Source organism: Cygnus olor, chromosome 3, assembly GCF_009769625.2.
Source record: "Cygnus olor isolate bCygOlo1 chromosome 3, bCygOlo1.pri.v2, whole genome shotgun sequence".
Taxonomy (NCBI): Eukaryota; Metazoa; Chordata; class Aves; order Anseriformes; family Anatidae; genus Cygnus; species Cygnus olor.
In genome coordinates this window covers 116,749,329-116,761,867 of record NC_049171.1, presented here as the reverse complement: position 1 = coordinate 116,761,867, position 12,539 = coordinate 116,749,329, and the positions used below count along the sequence as shown (strand labels likewise).

The following is a 12,539-nucleotide window of genomic DNA, read 5'->3' as shown; positions in this document are numbered from 1 at the left end:
CTGTGAAGTTTTTACAGTACCTCTAATAAATACATGTATCCCTTTAGTATTGCTATGAAATGTAAAAAAAGTAAGAGCTGGCTTTAGTTCTGGGTTTGTAATCAGAATCTGGCTAGATGCCTAATTTTAAGAACTGAATTGAAGAGACAGCTCCCAGAATGCTTGTCTCTGTAACAACTGTATTTGTGTGACTGCAATGTTTGTGCATCTGCACCTACCACACTGAAAAACAGTTTATCCTGAGTCCTTGGTGGAAAAAACAACCACCATGATATGCCTTCAGAGTGACGTGCAATTAATGGGGCAAGTCAAGGCAGGATGCTGTCCTTCAGAGAACGAGGCAAAATGACCGGAGCAGTCGGATAAACCCAGAAATGCCTTGCTCATACACAAAAACAATGCTTACATTGTGACAGGAGGAAACCCAAATACTGGTGGTACTTAATGGCAGAGCTGATACAGTATCTATGTTTTCAGGTACAAACTACATGACTGGATGGTTACTGATTTGGTTAACTTGTGATGGGTTCCCAAAAGACGGAGTGAGACACATCCAAGTTTTACAACAGAATCAACACCATCAGTGGCTGTCTAGATGGTCCGTACGCTCCTGGGCAGATAAATAATACTTGCCAGAAATGGCATTAACTGGAGAGATGATGTAGGTTAAGGAGCTGACAAAGCCATTTAAAAAGAACTAACTTTTTAGTTAATGTACTTGGCGAAAGAACCAACTTCAGTGAGTCCTGTATGAAACTAAATGTGCAAGGAGACTGAATTCTCACTGGCTGCCACAGGTCCCTTCTGGACAGGCCTGAAGCCTGACAGTCGTGTAGATAAGATGGCAGCGCATCATTATACACACTGCACAGTTCTGTGGATTAAGAAAAACTAATTTCCAGAACAATTAATGCAGCAATTTTCACAAGCACTGCTTTTTCTTACAAATATCGAATATAAAACTTGGTAGAGAAGTGCTCACAACTACCATAGGAAAAAAAAACAACACAAACTTTAAGCTGTTTAACTTTCATACTTACTCATTTTAACTAATGTTTCAGTAAACTTTTCACAGTTGATTGCAACTCGGCATAGTAGATGAATGAACTGATGATAAGAAAAGAAGTAGTCTAGCAGCATACGATCATAAACATCATCTTTGCCCTGGAGATTTAAGAGAACTTCATTTAAACTACATAAGCAACTGGACTGCTACCAGATTTCCTAAGCATCCCTGCTCTTCTTCCCCTAAAACATTTCATCAAATACTACAGGAAAACATCATGGGGATTTCCAGGTCTAACCCAGTCCAGCTGTGTTTTACCACTGTGTCCTTGTTAAGCACAACAGTGAGATCGGAGCAGGGATGGCAAGTGCAATTCACCCACCAGTAAAACCTCTATTGTAGGATTCTGAATAAACAGGCTCTAAGATGCAAAGCAATGTGAGTAGCTTATCTTGAAGAGGATGAGAAAAGAATGCAGTACTTTTAAATCATATGCAGATATGTAAACAGATACACTACTCCTTTTTAAATCATAATGTAAGTAACTGTCCGTGCAAGTCAGAATTTTCTCAAGACAAAGCTTCACAGGCTTTCAAAGCAGTATTTTCAAGAATGTCCCAAAGCAAATGATAAACATATGCCAAGGGTCTCGTATGCCAGTATTTTAATATATTTTGGATGTATGCACTCAAAACGGCATCAGCTTCTGTAGACCAGATAACCGAAAGGAAATCTCAAAAATTCAAGCAAACAAAATGCGATCTTATATAAAACAAATGAATGAAAAATAAGCATGCAAAAACACAGGTAAACATAACTGTGGATGGGGTTTTGAAGGCTTTGAAATCTTCTGGTTCCCAACGTACATGAATTCATTATAGACTGTAAAGTACTGTCATATAATAATGACTTTTCAGTTCAAATATTTACATTATTTTGTGTCACATCCGTTAGCACTGGATACATGACGGAAAAATACAGATAATTTCTGGTTCTAGGCATTTTTATTTAAACTTTGGTCATACAGTAAATTTGATGGTGCACAAATACACAAAGCATCATTTTGAAAGCTTTAAAAAAGAAGGGTTACTTACCCTACAGTAACCGTGCTTCTTCGAAATGTGTTGCCCACACAGATTCCCATCTACGTGCACATAGGCCCCATGTGCAGGAGATTGGATTCTTTCTGAATAGCAGTGTCCACTGGGGCTGTGCCTGCACCCAGTGTGTCCTTGCGACCACTGTACCTGAGGGCATAAGGGGTATGGCGGCTTCAACCACCACTCAATTCCTTCACCGATAAGAATCCCCCATGACAGGGCTCTGCGTTAGCACAAGAGGACCACCACAGAATCTGTGTGGACAAAGCATCTTGAAGAACCATGGCTACTGTACAGCAAGTAACCAGTTTTCCTTCGTCGAATGATTGTCCACACATATTCGTGTTAAGGTGGGATTCATCTTACCTGACTTTAGCTATCTATCATCTACTCGTGTGAGCAATCCCTGCTGTCAGTGGAGAGGGACTCCTTCAAAGGAAGAGTCACTGATCCAGACTCGTATGTCTAAGGCAGGAAGGATCTGCCTCCTTCTGAGGGTACCGATTCCTCTCCATTAACCACAGGAAGGGCTGTACAAAGACCTTCTAGATAGGCAAAGTTACGTGAGTTGAATCCCACCGCTGTGGTAACTGTAATAATGGGACATGGCAAGTGACTACAAAGTAGCCCCACCAAAGCTGGCATCCCATCAGGAAGCCCACAGAAGGGAAAACAGAAAGTAAAAGACTCAAAGCCCTACAAAATAGCCCTATGTATTTCAGGTATTAGCATTTTACCGAAACAAATAGCAGATTGTGCCTCAGTCCTGGTGGAGTGGACTCTAATGAAACCTGGAGGATCGACTTAACTGTCTGTTAATAAATCTTAACATTGTTTGAAACCTATTTGGATTATCCCAGGGTGGTTCCTGAATATTCTTTTATAAACGCTACAAACAGATTGGAAGATTATCAAAATGTGTTTTTGTTGTTGGTTGGTTGAATTTTGTTTTTTGTTTTATTTTTTTTTCCCCTGAGTACAAGGTTTAAACATTTATCATGTCTAGAATATGAAGCTGTGTAATCACCAAGGGCAGGGAAATGGTGCTTCTGGAGTGCACATCTAGAATGGAGTATATGAGGACAACACATCTTGAAGAAGAATTATGCTTTGTTTACAAACAAAATGTAAATGTATTATGCTACTGGATTATTAGAATAGTTCTATAAAAAGGGAAAACAACAGAGAAATAGCTATTGATAAGACAAGACGTTTACATACCTTGCTGGCTTCCACCATTGTAGGCAAGAGGCACATATTAAGTTCAGGACGTGGAGGACGAATATTGCTTTTTCCCCCTATTAATTTCAAATTTTCACGACATGGAAAATAAGGTCCTAGAGACACTGTAGTACAAGTTAGGATAAAATAGGGATATATTAAAAAGGTCAATATTTGACATCAGCAAGGAACATGACAGAGTAATAATAGTGTAACAGAACTTCAAAATACAATCACTGAAATACCTACTTGGGATATTACTGTGGTGGTATGTACAATGATTGTGCTGTAGAAATGGAACCAGAGTATGTAGGAAATCATGAGGACTTAAAAGTACAAGCTCCTTGAGGACATCTACAAACAAAAAGTTTTTTTTGCTATTACAAATTGTTATTTCTTAACAGAAGACAGTTTAACTTATGGCTCATGCATTTTCAAACTCTCATCTCTCTTTTGCTAGGGTGCACTGTGGAGGTAGGCTTACTGTGAGTAACACGCAACGTGAATACACCTGAATCGGTCAAGGTTCCCTTCACCTCTGCCACTGGCAGCAAACCTGCTCAGTGGTAGATCTACAACCAATGAGAGGGGTGCCAGTTCGTAGGAAGTAGAAGCTCAATAAAATTACCCTCTTTCCTTCTTCTTTAACATATCAGGTTTGATGCCTGGAAAATGTAACCAGCAGCAGTCAGGAGGACAATGAGAAAGGCACTTAAAATAAGAGGAGAATGCATGCAAATCACACAGAAAAGGTTTCATGTGGACAAAGTTTTAGGCCTTCATTAGCATGCATAAAAATTCAGATTATAGCCATTAAAATAATATTAAAAAAAACTATACTAGAAAAAGATTTTGGAATAGGCCTTTCTAGTGCAAAACAGACACATTATATATAAGGTCTATGCCTACAATTTAAAAAAACAAATGTATTCAATTCCACAAGCTCTTTAAGCTTTACTCTTACTATTATACTTTCTAGAAAATAGATCATAAAAATTTATGCTAAAAGCTGTTAATTCAGATGAATTTGCTCAGCATATATCTGAGCGGAGCATTAGCTAGTACTTGAACCTTAACGAAAGATTTGAGATTTGATTGTAAACTGACCCGACACCTGAATTCACGAGTTATTCCTTAACCATGCCTCTGATTTTTAATACGCCACATTGCACAATGGCCTCTCAAAATGAAGGCTTTTTGTGCACACAGTCTGCATGCCTAGCAAAGTATGAATATTAACTTTAACATGATGAAAACACAATTATTTATAATAGGAACAATGGCTATATTGATACATTTGACAATATTAGTTTCAAAAATCCCAATCTACAGAGCACCTAATGAACATTTGCACTTGTAAAAATGAAATTTGAATTGCAAATCAGATACTTGCATAGAACAGGTCCTTCCTGACTGCAGTTAAAAAATTACAACTTACCAATACAAGCATTTCTAAGTTCTGGAGGACTATAGGAATTTAGCAGAGTTAAAAGCTTATGGGCAAATTCAATTCGCTCCTGCCACTGAATGAGAGCTTGCTTCACATCTGCAAAGGCAAAAAACAGAAATCTGCTTAGTGAATTTCACAAAAGTTCTTTAAATGAAGCACAGAATTTTACTGCTGAAGAATGTTTTTTCCTCTAACATTTTTATCAATCTAAAAATCAAATTCAATCTCATTGATCTACTGCTATTAAACGTACTTAATCTAGTCAGATTATGTCAAAAAGGAACTTAATAAGTAACAATTTAAAAATAATCTGCTACTGCATTGAAAGTTTGTAAACATAGATAATAAGTAAGACAGAATACTAAGTTTTAGGTCATGAAAATTAATTAACAGACAACAGACATAATAATCCTTTGAAGAGTTATAATCAAACCTTTTCTTTGAAGATATGGACGTGTTGATTTAAGAACTGAAAGGAATATAGACAGAAGTTCTACCAGGTCTCCAGTCACGTGGCAAGCTGTAGCCTCGTGGTACATCATGTGCAATGTGTTAAAGGACTACAAAGAAAAAACCCACAACACTTTATGTTGCCACGTAACACAACATCATTTCTATCCTACAGACACCACTTTTACATTATTTTATGCACAAAAAAAAGTATAAAAGAATATCGTGCCAGATGTAATCACAAAGTTACTAAAAGCTAATGACATTTTAAAAAGAGAATAAATTTGTATATGCAATTAGCATATTTACTATGAAAAAGATTCAAAAGAAAAAAGGTGGGGGAGAGAGGAAGAAAGAAGGAAAGAGAGAGAATGAATCACCAGGTATCATTTACAACAACTAAATAAAACTGTTGACCTGAACATACAGTTCCAGTAACAATGAACAGTAAGTAATCTTCTACGGAAGTTAAACTGAAACCTGCTTTTGGTCATATAAGGCTGCCTTGTGTTCTTCTCACTTAATCCAAAAACTAGAGTCATATGAATTTTTTCACACGTGCATACCAGAAGGAAACTGAATTTGTAAAATTTGCTATAACAATAATGCTGATAACAAGTAACTACTCATCTCTGCTCAAAAAATGAGCATTTTTGTGAGCACATCCAATACATCTCTTAGAGATACACATTTAAAAACATCCTGAATTTGATTTCAAAGGTAAAAGCTTTATATTAGTGAGAGTCATGTAGACTACCAATCGTGTTTGGTTCAGAATAATGACAAAGTTTTCACACATAAGATCTATCTAAAACACAGTAAGCAAAGCATAGCTTGAGATGGTATATTTATGTCTCTAAACCCAATCTTTTGGCCAGCCTACCAGGTGATATTAGAGATGCATAAAGAAAGACATGGGTATATGAATTTGGGGGGGGAGGGGGGGGAAGTCCGATTGACATAGACAGTAGTTCTTTTTTAAAATGTCCTGCTTAAGAACATATGTAATATGATTGTACATACATCAGATGAATTACTTCTCCCTTTCTAACAAAAATATCTTGTGGGCATCTGTGATTTATAGAAATTTATAGAAATATCAGAAAAGAAAAGCAACTGATTTCCCAACACCACAAAAATTCTAGCACAAGGCCTAAGAAAAGTTATTTAATCTGTTGGGCTATTTCAAAGATATACGAACATTAATCTCATTCCCTATAAAGCAAAATCTCAGCATGGTGTTTTTTTCTATTACAGTGAAGATAAAACCCCACTATGCGGAAAACTTTTCTGGATGTGATAAAGCCTTGAAAAGTTCCTAGATTTTTAGCTTGAGTTTATGGAATGTACGCATTTACAAGACAAAGAGGAGCATATTCTGGAGTAACTAACTGTAGCTAGTTAAGAGGCTTATATTTATAACAAGCTCATGAAAACTAAAATTTCACAGTACTGCAGTGTCTTCATTTGTATCTTTTCTGTTTTTGTAATTTCAGCCTTTTCTATCACATTATGTCCCAGACAATACAGAGTAGTGACACCAAGAAGTTAAATATATATATATATTTTAAATATAAACCATATTAGAATAGGGTTGGAATCAACCTCAAAGCATCATCTAATCCACCCACATGCCTTAAGGCAGACTAAATATCTCTATATCCATGACAGATGTTTGCTCAAAGTACTCCTGAAGACTTCCAGTTGTGCTGACACCTTCTAAGGCAATCCATTCCAGTATCTCATTTACTGTACAGCTACAACTACCTCCTATCCTGTTATTTTGTACCATGGATTTGTACCAGTTCATTATCCCCTCCGTGGTGAGACCAATCTGCATATGCCAAGAATGAATTTCTTATTTTTACTCAGTTTCTCCAACACATCTAGATCATCTTAAATTTTACTCCTGCTCTCAAAACCACCTAACATCCCTTCCTTCCTTCCCATTTTGTGCTGTCAATTTCTTACTAAGAATTTCTTACTAACTCATAACATCTCTTGCTAGTTGCAGCTTTCTGCTTAGATCTTTCTAATTTTATCCTTCACATTCTTCTTTTGTTCTTTTATATTCAGTATTATAAATCTGCTTTTCTTTCCACTCTTTGCATGTTTTCTTCTTTCTCTTCATGCTAACAAAGAGTTTCTGATTTATCTAAATTCATTTCCTACTAGACTTCCTACCCTTTCTTCACATGTGGATAGTTTTGCCCTTTGAGTATCTGCACATTTTTCTTCTCAGACTTGCTGCCATCACACCTTACCAACTAATTCTCTGAATGCATCAAGGTCATCTGATTTCTCTCCTTCCATTCTTAAGAGTTAGAGAGTCATTTCCTGCTCCTGCTCACCCAGACTGCCTCCCAGCTGCGCCTTCTCAGTCAGTGCCTACAAGACTTGGAATCCTTTAGAACTCTCCAGTCACATTCCCCACTTGCTGCATCACAAAACTGTCACGAACACGCCCGAGAGGAGATGAACAAATGTTACCAAGCATTTCTTCCCAAAAGAACTTGAAGGTGTTGCAATCTCTTATTACTCCCAAATCATAAAAGACCTCACACATTTTCTTGGTTTGGGATCTATAGTAGAGTAAACCACAGTATCTCCCATCATCTTTTTCCCATGTTTTCATAATTTACAAGCTTTCAGTACACCTAATTTGCTCTCCATTATGAACTTCAGAGCAAGTGTACCTGTCCTTGATATACAAAATGACATATCACCGATTTATTTCTTGCTCATCTTTCCAATTTAAGCTACATCCTTTTATAGTTATCCTACCAAATCTCTGTTACTGATTAAGCTTTCATCTTAATCCAGTACGAAGATTTTTATTGCCTCAAATTTACTCATTTAAACTCCTACATTAGTGTTCAGGCGTGTCTGGTAAATCCTTTTTTTTTTTTTTTTTTCTTCCTATGACCCTTAACATTTTAATGTTTTACATGTATGCCAGTACTTCATCCACATATTTCATATATTTATTTTAAATGATACAATATTACAACAATTTAAAGCAAATGTTGTCAGGAAGGAGCAATGAATCAATACGAAAGTGAGGTGTTCATTAAAATTAAATAACAGAACACTTACCTCAGTCATCAGAATCAATCCTCTGTTAAACACAACAAGAAGTCTGTCTTCATCTGATTCTAATAATATTCTGAAGGCACTAGGAAAAAAATCCAAACATTGAGAACACTGAAAAATGTATGTATTTTCGTAATTCATACCGATGTTTAATTTTTTTATGCTCATGCTATTCTTTCAAAAATTATCACAGAAGGCCAAAAAGAACATGCTTATTCTCTTGTTTGTTTTTTTTTTTAAACTTTTTCATTTAAAGATGTCTCTGATGTCGACTTCCTTTTTAAACAACCCGCTGTCCAAAGTAACTTATAAATAGCTTTTATGGAGATACTTCCCAAATGATATCTGCAAAAGTGTTTAAAAACTGGGTAAAAGTACTTTAAAACGTACTTCTAAAGACAGAACTTTATGCTTTTCAAATAACGCATCTCAATAGATAGGTCCAGTTAAGCATATATTTGGACTTTGAAATGTGTAAAACCATTTCTATTAGAACATTTTATGCTTATAGCAGAACAGAAAGGATTATGCATTGCAAATGAACCACTCATCTCAGCACTGCAATACTTCCAGTGCACATGGGAAAACCTGACCGCATTCTATGAGAGATGACTGTATGTAAACCCTTCAAGTGACACAGGCCGTTCTCCTGCTCACAAGTCTCTTTCAGTCCATCATCAGTTCATTTTAAAACCCCAGTACCTGACCTACGTGTACAAGCAATTTGTAGTTATACTGACAAAAAAAAACAAGCAACAGTTTCAGATATACTGTTAAGATACACTAGAAATGAAAAACTATTTGAAGATATGATACAATAAAAATGTCCCATAGGCACAATTTCTAACTAACTTTTCTGCCCAAGAATAACAAATGTCAACAACAACAGCTGAAATTACTGCTTTGCCAATCTAGATAAATCGTGGTAGGCTGAGAATGGAATTCAGCTTAAATGCTGAATTAGTACATTTAAATTATTTTTTTTTTCCAAGGGCTCTACTAATGCAGTTTTGTCATGGTGTTTATTTTGAAACATGGCAATATTTATCTTGTTTCACACCTTGTTTTTGTATAGCTTCTGAATTTTTAGATGCTGAAACCTTCTAAAATAAATTACATTTGCAAACAATCAACTCTGGAACAACGCTAATTTTCATCATACTTCACATTCTTATTCAAACCGGATTCAATTATTACACTGCAGCTTCACTACTAACGTACCTTATTAAAGTTGTCCAACAAGACCGTCCATCCAAGCAGCGCAGGTAACAGCTTATGGTTGTTTTCTTAAATTGCTTTATGTCTTCTATCTCTTCTTCTCTCATGTCTGGTCTCTGAGCTACGAACAGTTGCATGAGGTTAAACAGCTCTTCTACTGCCTGAAACACATAAAAACGTTAGGTTAGAGTAATCTCTCAGTATGTACGGTTTATATCTTCTTATTTACTCCTCTGTATTACTTCTACTAAGTAATATATAAAACATAATATACGTGAGCAACTTCAGATGGGCTAACATTTTAACCCTTGTAGTAAAGTTATAAAATCAGAAGACATTTTTAACTTAAATAATTAAAACAGTTCCTAAAAAATAAAATTCTGACGAAGAAAGTGCAGATATTCCTTATCTATCTTCAGCGCAGTTTGCTTTTAGCCTTTAATATTTACTGTGTGGATTATGACAGATATTTGAGATAATACTTTTGAACCTTAAATGTATGTTCTGGTGCTTTCTAACAGTGCAGTTCATTGCTACATATATGTAGACAGAAGAATCTGGGAAATCCTGATCCATGTGCCCAAACTTCCTGTCTTTCCTTGGGGAGTTGAAGGTTGTTTTTTTTTTTTTTTTTTTTTTTACCACGGTTAAGCACATAGTCTGGTGATACTATTCATATTCTAAATAACAGAATTCAGGAAGCTGCTTGGGCTAAAACTCATTGAAGTCCTACATGCATGGAAAACATAGTAAAGTAACTGCAGTCCCTCGTGACAGACAGACTTCCAAGGACAGATGCAAACAGTGATGGCAGCAGGACTATTCCCAGAACTTCCACAGTATAAATTTAATCTGTAAGCTGAACTAGACTGGAGTTCAAAGTAGAATATTCTGTATATTCTCCTTCTCTACAGAGGGCAAAACATCTCTGTGATTTTTCTCTTAAAAACTTTGTGAACCTGATTTTTCACCATTACACATGGGCAATTTTAATTAGTATCTATTTTTACCGTGACATATTATTGCAGAGGCAGCGGAACTCCCAGCGTACCAATGCTTTACAAAAGGTACACAGGTGTGACCTGTGACCACGAAAAGTGACCACGAGGCCATGAAATCTTGGTCCTATTCCAGAAACTGAAAGCAAAGAAGCAATTTACTGGGAATTCCTCCAACTCAATGTGTTACAATGCAAGACCATTAAAGGCTCTTTCCCTGCTTCTTAGAACTAGACTGGTGTAGAGAATATTGAAGAATAGTGGAATCATCAGCATCTCCTTCCAGAAAAAAACATCTGCTCTCCAAGTGCTATATACTGCAAGTGAAAACATCCCCACCTGAAAATACAGTAGTCAGATCTAAACACATTATTAATTACTTATACCAGGAAATAAAATGTAATGGTTTTTCCACTGGATATATTCAATAGGTCTTTTCATCTCTTTCATTAAAAGACAAATCCAGTAAAAGAGAAAATACTGACAATAAAATCATACTTCTGGGTATCAATCTACTTACTCCTGGGTACTGGCTGGCATGTGGCGTAAGATTCTTAAAGGCCCACTGGATATTCTGATGAGAAGCCAATTGCCTCGTGAATGCAGATGACTGCTCGCAGCAGAGGCGCAAGATGCCGTAGTAGGCAGGCAGCATCCCACGGTTAAAGAGCACCACATCTTGATCGTCGTGGTCTGCAAGGATGTAATTGAAGGCAATGTTCTTCGTCACCACAGGATTCTGTACAATAAGGCGTACATTCTCTGGACAGTCGACACAGACGTTGTACCAGAAGGACAGCAAAGCCTGTTTGTTGTGGTTGGTGGCTATAGCTGGCTCAGAAAGTTTAGGCTGGAAAAGGTTCCATAAGTCCATGAAGTACGTAGAAAACATGAGTTTCTCAGTTTTTGAGATCAAACAGTATGTCATGAAACTGAAGTAGGGCACAAGTTTTGTAGTGCCATGAACAGCAGCATCGACATATAGTTTAGCTCTTGAAAGAAGGCCAAGAAGCACGTTGTAGACTTGATGCAGAACTACAGTGGTATCGGGACTGAGAGGCAGATCGCGTGTAGGGATGTGCAAAGAACGGGTTGATCGGAACATCTGACGGAAGGAATTGCTTGGAATAAGCGACACCAAGAGATAGGCTGCAGCTTCAAATAATAAAAACAAATTTGTTACACATTTGTTCCATATACAGATTTCAAAGCATTTTACAGAATCTGGTATTACTGTACTCACACTGGAGATGAAAATAATTGTGTGGATAAGACTAGCACAAAGCAAGTTAAAAGAGGTGTTGAGATTAGCTTTTAGGCCTATTCACTCTGTATTTCTGTCTACTGCTTGGTTCTAACTACTGTAACACCATGTATCCCAGAACAGAAATACATAAACAGGTGTTTTCTATGACTGAATTGTCTACTGCTTGATCAAGACCTCCATACCTCTTCAGCCCTGTTTACAACTGGAGTTTGTTACAAAACTGTCCCTCCAGTTTCCACATCCTTCAACCACAGATACTGTATTAAAGCTCAGAGTGGTCTATAGCTATCAAATCTCCCTTACAACACAGCTTAGACACAGAAAAGCCTGAACGGCTGAATTTGGCAATAGCTTGGCAACATGATTCCTGGCAGAACAAACTACAGAGGAAGGATATGCTGGAGCTCGGCAGAAGAACAAACTTCCTTCTCCTTCATCCACCGGTTCAAAGGACTTCACTAAAGATTACTCTGTGATGGGTGAAAGAAGAGCAAGTACTATTCCTACCTACAAAGCAACTATGGGATGAAAACTATGAAGAACAGCTTGGATTAGTTGTTTTTCTTCTTTGGGTTTTCCTGAATCACGTAGATTAACCACATATGATAAAGAACCTACCAATATATCATTCCAGTAATGAAATTAAAATATGGCTTCCATCTAAAATATTATGTAGTAAAACATTGATATTTTAAAATACAGCAATCCTAGAACAACTGGAAAAGGAGGAAAATAC

General features: G+C 36.7%; 1 protein-coding gene across 8 annotated transcripts in view; it reads right to left on the bottom strand.

Annotated features, from left to right (window-relative positions):
- USP34 (ubiquitin specific peptidase 34) overlaps positions 1-12,539 on the bottom strand; it is a 129,604-nt gene that overhangs the window by 3,410 nt on the left and 113,655 nt on the right. For 5 of the 8 annotated variants that reach the window (XM_040550506.1, XM_040550508.1, XM_040550507.1 and 2 more), the window contains 9 exons: positions 11,057-11,691; positions 9,542-9,699; positions 8,324-8,402; positions 5,211-5,337; positions 4,766-4,873; positions 3,577-3,681; positions 3,328-3,452; positions 2,101-2,253; positions 1,041-1,164 (listed from right to left, as the gene is read on the bottom strand). In XM_040550506.1, the coding sequence (XP_040406440.1) occupies positions 1,041-1,164; positions 2,101-2,253; positions 3,328-3,452; positions 3,577-3,681; positions 4,766-4,873; positions 5,211-5,337; positions 8,324-8,402; positions 9,542-9,699; positions 11,057-11,691 (1,614 nt within the window). The remainder of the gene's footprint in view (positions 1-1,040; positions 1,165-2,100; positions 2,254-3,327; positions 3,453-3,576; positions 3,682-4,765; positions 4,874-5,210; positions 5,338-8,323; positions 8,403-9,541; positions 9,700-11,056; positions 11,692-12,539) is intronic. The other 3 variants (XM_040550509.1, XM_040550511.1, XM_040550510.1) reach the window with 1 other exon arrangement.